Source organism: Syngnathus typhle, unplaced genomic scaffold (genome assembly GCF_033458585.1).
Source record: "Syngnathus typhle isolate RoL2023-S1 ecotype Sweden unplaced genomic scaffold, RoL_Styp_1.0 HiC_scaffold_75, whole genome shotgun sequence".
Lineage (NCBI taxonomy): Eukaryota > Metazoa > Chordata > Actinopteri > Syngnathiformes > Syngnathidae > Syngnathus > Syngnathus typhle.
Genome location: NW_026871981.1, coordinates 152,204 through 159,955, shown reverse-complemented (window position 1 = coordinate 159,955; position 7,752 = coordinate 152,204). Strand labels below are relative to the sequence as shown.

At 39.5% G+C, this 7,752-nt stretch overlaps 1 protein-coding gene across 1 annotated transcript; it reads left to right on the top strand.

Moving 5' to 3' along the window:
* Window positions 1-386: 386 nt before the first annotated feature.
* On the top strand, window positions 387-7,015 carry LOC133148338 (uncharacterized). Its single transcript, XM_061271443.1, has 2 exons — window positions 387-2,099; window positions 2,236-7,015. Exon 2 carries the CDS (start codon window positions 2,440-2,442, stop codon window positions 6,544-6,546), a length of 4,107 nt encoding a protein of 1,368 aa, XP_061127427.1. The 5' UTR covers window positions 387-2,099; window positions 2,236-2,439; the 3' UTR covers window positions 6,547-7,015.
* Window positions 7,016-7,752: the final 737 nt, after the last annotated feature.

The following is a 7,752-nucleotide window of genomic DNA, read 5'->3' as shown; positions in this document are numbered from 1 at the left end:
CTAAAATAGGTTGATATATAGACCTAAAATAGACGCCTAAATTAGGTTGATTTATAGACCCTTAAGTTGATTTATAGACCTAAAGTAGACGTTTAAAATATGTTTAATTATAGATCTCAAATAGACCAGAAATAGACGTCTAAAACAGGTTGATTTTTAGATCTAAAATAGGTTGATATATAGACCTAAAATAGACGATTTATAGACCAGAAATAGACGTCTAAAATAGGTTGATTTTTAGATCTAAAATAGGTTTATATATAGACCTAAAATAGACGCCTAAATTAGGTTGATTTATAGACCCTTAGGTTGATTTATAGACCTAAAGTAGACGTTTAAAATAGGTTTATTTTTTGATCTAAAATAGGTTGATATATAGACCTTAAATAGACGATTTATAGACCAGAAATAGACGTCTAAAATAGGTTGATTTTTAGATCTAAAATAGGTTGATATATAGACCTAAAATAGACGCCTAAATTAGGTTGAATTATAGACCCTTAGGTTGATTTATAGACCTAAAGTAGACGTTTAAAATAGGTTGATTTTTAGATCTAAAATATGTTGATATATAGACCTAATATAGACGATTTATAAACCAGAAATAGACGTCTAAAATAGGTTGATTTTTAGATCTAAAATAGGTTGATATATAGACCTAAAATAGACGCCTAAATTAGGTTGATTTATAGACCTAAAGTAGACGTTTAAAATAGATCTAAAATAGGTTGATTTATAGACCAGAAATAGACGTCTAAAATAGGTTGATTTTTAGATCTAAAATAGGTTGATATATAGACCTAAAATAGACGCCTAAATTAGGTTGATTTATAGACCCTTAGGTTGATTTATAGACCTAAAGTAGACGTTTAAAATAGGTTTAATTATAGATCTCAAATAGACCAGAAATAGACGTCTAAAATAGGTTTATTTTTAGATCTAAAATAGGTTGATATATAGAACTAAAATAGACGATTTATAGACCAGAAATAGACGTCTAAAATAGGTTGATTTTTTAGATCTAAAATAGGTTGATATATAGACCTAAAATAGACGCCTAGATTAGGTTGATTTATAGACCCTTAGGTTGAATTGGATTATCACTACACACATCAATTTGAATCACAAAATGGTAAAGAAACGTAAATTACTTCCAATAAATCTGTTAAGATTTTGTAGCAACAACATTTCGACGTCTAATAGACGTCTATATGCTAACCAGACGTCTCGGCTAAATTTAAAAGTTTTTTGACTGACTGACACTATTAGACGTCTAAAAGACGTCTATATTATAGACATCTTTTATGTGAAAGTTTTTTAGACGTTTATTGAGTCGACGTTCGAATGATGGCTAATAGCTATTAGCGCGATTTGAACATCTAGACGTCTATTCAACTTCTATACATTTAACCTGTAATCCTCTCCTTCGTGTAGTTCCAGGATGTTTTGGAAAATATACAGTGTGTTTTTGGACTTCTAACTTCATTTCAGTTACAGAGATATGCATATATTGGTGCTAACTGCAAATCTAAATAAATGCATTTTTGAAAACATTATCAAAAACAAAATGATGTGAAAATGTATTTTTATTTACACAAAGGCCAAAATTCAAAAAAGTAAATATTCAACAGAGAAAACAACAACTTTTTGTTCATTTTTTAACATGACACCCACCACAACGCCCTGGGGCCTGTTTAAGTTTCAGCGCAATATATTTATCCAACAAATCCTCCTTTGCCTCCGGGTACGATACCTGGACTGCTTCTGCAAACACAGACCGAGGATAAAGGGTAAATTTGCGATATTAATATTAGATGACGCATGAAATTTGCTAAGCCACAGAAAAACAATTCAAGGCATTTTTGCGACCACATTTTGATGTATATAACATTTCAATGTAAGCCTAACTATTCTGCCTTTTGTAATAAGTTTAAGTAGAAACACGTTTACATGTAGCGCTTTACCTCCCTCTAATGGTTGCAGTGGGAAGTTGTTTTTGAAAGCAAATACCGAACGGCAGCAAGCAATGTCGACTCGTGTGCATGTGTTAAAAGCTGATGTTTAAACCTTTTATGTTGTGCCTTGGACAAGATTTGTCCGTGAGTATTATTCGAATTTTGAAACAATATTTTATTTTGGTTACATGTGATGTTTAATGCAAACCTATTCATCGTAAATGTGATGTAGCTCGTATGTGTTTAGCTAACGCACAATTTTACTTGTATTTTCTTCTAGTTTTACGACGGTCTTAAGAGGGCAATGGTTTGAGGCCATTCTACAAATAAATCAGCTAAAAGAAACCAAGTCTGATTATTTGGAGCGTCGTTAACTCGCTGTCTAGCTGGTGAAAAACTAGATGCTTCAGAGTGAGGACAGCACAGTAAAAGGACACTAGCGCGGCGGGCACAACCACGAGGAGCTACATCCAGCAAGATAACCATGAGCCTACGATCAGGAAAGCGGTATCACCCAGGTCTACTAGAAGAAGATCTAATGCCAGACCCTACAAAACCAGGACAAGTGCACAACACAGACGATGTGGACAGCACGGAGAACAAGGGTAACGCAAGCTACACAGACACAAAGATGAAGTCTTCACGCTCGCATACATCCAAACGTTCATCCGTAAGTTCTGCAGCGCTAAAAGCACGTGCACAAGCAGTTGCTGCACGAGCACAGCTGGAGTATTCATTAAAAGAAGCAGCCATAATGAAACAGAAAACTGAACTTGAGGCTAGTTTACATGTTTTGAGTAGTCAAAAAGCTGTTGCAGTTGCCGAAGCAGAGGCTGCTGTTTATGAAGAAGAGGAGGGTCTCTCAAAGACTGAACTGAGTCATGTGTTTGTAGAACCACCTGCTAATCCAATGCAACGCACAGCAGAGTATATTCAGCAACACACAGAGATTTGCCACGAAGGATTCACATTACGAGTTGATCCTCTCGCTTGCCACAATGCTGCACGTGAACAATGTGAAATGGCTATGACTACAAAGATAGACAATAAAGGCATGCACAGCGTGGAAAAAACGGATATTAAAGTAGAGCACGAAACACAGCAAGGACAGACGAATTCCCCCAAACTGTATCCGTACGACACTCCTCCGACATCAGTAGAAATACGGGGTGTACAGGACATCACAAAGTACCTAACAAGGAGAGAACTGTTAAGTACAGGACTTTTGCAGTTTGACGATCACCCAGAGAACTACTGGGCGTGGAAGGCTTCATTTCAAAACACCATAAAAGACTTGCATGCTACAGCGCAGGAAGAACTAGATTTAATGATAAAATGGCTTGGAGTTGAGTCTGGTCAGCAAGCTAAAAGAATTCGCTCAGTCTATGTTTTCAATCCAATCGCTGCTCTCGGCCTTGTGTGGCAAAGACTCGAGGAATGTTACGGGTCTCCTGAAGTAGTGGAAAATGCACTGTTGAAAAAGATCGAGCAGTTTCCCAAACTCAGCAACAGAGACAGCACAAAGTTAAGAGAGCTAGGTGACATTCTACAAGAAATCGAATGTGCAAAGGAGGGAGGATACTTACCAGGCCTCTCATATTTGGACACAGCACGCGGAGTGAACCCCATTGTGGACAAACTACCCTACGCGTTACAAGAAAAATGGATTGCAGCAGGAGCAAAGTATAAGGAGCAATACAAAGTCTGCTTTCCCCCTTTCAGCGTCTTTTCAAGATTTGTGAGACAACAAGCCAAAATAAGAAACGACCCAAGCTTTGTCATCACACCTCCAGCTAGCACAAGCTTCAAGAAAGACCAAGGTTTTAAAGGTAATTCCAGGCAAGTGATAACTGTGAACAAAACAGACATTCCCACAGACAGTAGTTTTTCTCAGAACAGATACAGTCAGTTGCCAGAAAGCCCTGACAAGCTATGCCCAATACATAAGAAGCCTCATCCACTAAAAAAGTGCAAAAGCTTTAGAGCAAAACCCATAGATGAGCGCAAGTCCTTTCTCAAAGAGAATAGAGTCTGTTTTAAGTGTTGTGGCTCTACTCAGCATTTAGCAAAAGACTGCAAGGTACAAATAAAGTGCACAGACTGTGGCAGTGACAGACATTTATCAGCGCTACATCCAGGTCCACCTCCTGTTCCAGCTGATAGCCCTGAAGCCGACAAAGAGGATGGCGGGGAGACAGAGGACAGTGCAAACATTTCAGTGGTCTCTAAATGCACAGAAATCTGCGGTAATGCAGACAGCCCACATTCATGCTCAAAGATAAGTCCGGTGTTAGTCTATCCAGATGGCAAAAGACAACAAGCACAAAAGATGTACGCAGTGCTTGACGAACAAAGTAACAAGTCTCTTGCTAAGTCACAGTTTTTTGAGCTCTTTAATATTAAGACACGCTCAGACGCTTACAAGCTCAGAACATGCTCCGGTCTGTCAGATAATGTTGGCAGAACAGCATCAAACTTTGTGATTGAGTCAATGGATGGTAGAGTAAAACTCCCACTCCCAAATCTGATCGAATGTGACATGATTCCAGACGATAGGAGTGAGATACCGTCTCCACAAGTTGCTATGCAGTTCCCACACTTACAGAAGATAGCTGACAAAATATCTCCTGTCGAAATACAAGTACCTGTCCTTCTACTCTTGGGAAGAGATATTATGCAGGTACACAAAGTCAGAGAGAGAATCAACGGGCCGCACAATACACCCTATGCGCAGCGCCTAGACTTAGGGTGGGTAATCGTTGGTGAAGCCTGCCTAGGAAAGACACACAAGCCCTCGAATGTGAATGTCCTAAAAACACATGTTCTTCAGAATGGCCGTGCTTCTTACCTCAGCCCATGTCCCAACATCTTTCAAGTAAAGGAGTCGAGTGGTTGCAGCTTCCAACCAAACACCACACCCGCTCTTCAAAAGGGCAGTGAAGATAAAAATTCTGATTTGCTGGGACAAACTGTTTTTGAGAAAACAAAAGATGACGACAAACCAGCGCTGTCAGTAGAAGACAAAGACTTTATAGACATTATGGAAAAAGAAGTGTTTCAAAACAAAGCCAACAGCTGGGTGGCACCGTTGCCATTCCGCTCACCCAGACCGAAACTTCCAAGTAACAGGGAGCAAGCATTCAAACGTCTTCAGTCATTCAAGAAAACAAACTTGGGAAACAAAAGCTGGAAGTGTTTTAAAAACACAAACACTACCGATGAACTGTATAAAGCAGGGAAATTTATCATTCAAACTGTGCAACATGACACATTCCAAGAAGAGTTCCGGTGCATAAAAGCTAACCAGCCATTACCAAACCAGAGCTGTCTTAAAAAGCTAAACCCTGTTATTGATGAAGATTGTCTTCTGAGAATAGGAGGACGCTTGGCACCTGCTAATCTCACTAAAGAAGAGAAACATCCCCTCATTATCCCACACGCTCATCACGTAGCAGTCCTACTTGTCAGGTACCATCACGAGAAGGTAGCGCATCAGGGGCGCCACATAACAGAAGGAGCGCTCAGAGCAGCCGGATTTTGGATTATCGGCAGTAAACGGCTTGTCTCTTCTGTCATTCACAAATGTGTTCTCTGTCGTAAACTCAGAGGGCAATTTCAAACTCAAAAGATGGCAGATTTACCTGTTGATAGACTGTTGCCTATGCCACCATTCACCAGTGTTGGAATGGACATCTTCGGTCCCTGGACGGTTACCACACGTCGCACCAGAGGAGGAAGTGCAGACAGTAAACGCTGGGCTGTACTTTTCACCTGTATGTCCATGAGAGCTGTGCACATTGAGCTCATCGAATCGATGTCGACATCCAGCTTTATCAATGCGCTGAGAAGGTTTTTCAGCATTCGTGGACCCGCACAGATACTCCGCTCGGATAGAGGTACCAATTTTATTGGAGCATGCAACGAACTGAAAATTGATCACAAGGACACAGAATTGAACTCTTACCTGCAGGAAAAAGGATGTACGTGGCTGTTCAACTCCCCACACTCCTCACACATGGGTGGGTCGTGGGAGAGACTCATTGGAATTGCAAGACGTATTTTGGATGGTATTCTTTTGAAAGTCATACATATCCAACTCACACATGAGGTGTTAAGTACTTTCATGGCGGAAGTGATGGCAATAATGAATGCAAGACCACTCGTGGCGGTGTCAACAGATCCTGACAGACCAAATCTTCTCACCCCAGCAATGCTTCTTACCCAAAAGACCAATGCCTTATCTGCACCGACAGGAACCTTTGCACCTCCAGACCTCTATTCAAAGCAATGGAAGCAAGTACAGAGTCTGGCGGACATCTTTTGGAAACGGTGGAGGAGTGAATATCTTTCAACTCTACAGCAAAGGAGAAAATGGACTGATGACAAAATGAATGTAAAAGTCGGTGACATTGTATTACTGAAAGACGTGCTTGCACACAGAAATGACTGGTCCATGGGAAGAGTTGTGAAAACATTTGAGAGTAAGGACAAGAAGGTTCGAAAGGCAGAAGTGAAGACTGTAAAAGATGGAAATGTGAAAGTGTTTTTGAGACCTATTACAGACATGGTTTTGCTGTTATCAGAAAAGTAAATGTTGCATTTTTTTGTTATTTACATGTTCTAAGGTTTGATTTGTAGTGGCACAATTGTATTGTACCAGGCGGGGAGTATTCTGTCTTTTGTAATAAGTTTAAGTAGAAACACGTTTACATGTAGCGCTTTACCTCCCTCTAATGGTTGCAGTGGGAAGTTGTTTTTGAAAGCAAATACCGAACGGCAGCAAGCAATGTCGACTCGTGTGCATGTGTTAAAAGCTGATGTTTAAACCTTTTATGTTGTGCCTTGGACAAGATTTGTCCGTGAGTATTATTCGAATTTTGAAACAATATTTTATTTTGGTTACATGTGATGTTTAATGCAAACCTATTCATCGTAAATGTGATGTAGCTCGTATGTGTTTAGCTAACGCACAATTTTACTTGTATTTTCTTCTAGTTTTACGACGGTCTTAAGAGGGCAATGGTTTGAGGCCATTCTACAAATAAATCAGCTAAAAGAAACCAAGTCTGATTATTTGGAGCGTCGTTAACTCGCTGTCTAGCTGGTGAAAAACTAGATGCTTCAGAGTGAGGACAGCACACTAACGTTAAACATGGTTTCAAGGGACCTAGCTCAATGGCACCGCCCATTATTGACTGGGTTACGCTGTAAGTAATTAAGAAATAAAGTCAGACTATATAGAACTTTAATGGAGACAAACCATATTAATTAAGTTCCTGTCAGAATGGGACAATTACCCAGTTCAGTCACACACTAACATGACACAATTCTAAAACAATAGAAATTTTTATTTCTTTTGAAGTTACCTTTCACAATGTCAAAGAAGGCAGTCTTTCGGAAGGCCATCTTGCCATGACGGCCACCACCCTGCATGTTAAAAAGCGCCATTATTTCTTTGGTGAAAAGTCTGCAACGGGAGAAAAAAGAAAAAAAAAATGCACCGCCGCATTGTTGAAGTCCACTGTTGTCCGTTCCAATATATGTATGCTATATATATTAAGCTTGTATGTGGATTCAAACCTTTCCATTATCTTGTTGGTGCATGCTCTCAAATGTTTTTCCTCCAGTCCTAGACAGCGTTCTAATCTGTATATTACAAATTATGAACAGAAATTATGATATGAATTAAGAGTGGATTATATCCCAGTTGAAAGCAAATAGCATTATTACTTACCAAGGACCGTCGTACTTGCGGTTGGTTTATTTCAGATTGCCTTAAGATTAGGGCGTCTTTTGA

What these genes read in the sequence shown, in the direction of transcription:
- LOC133148338 (XM_061271443.1), top strand. Translation starts at nt 2,440, where the DNA reads ATGAGCCTACGATCAGGAAAGCGGTATCACCCAGGTCTACTAGAAGAA.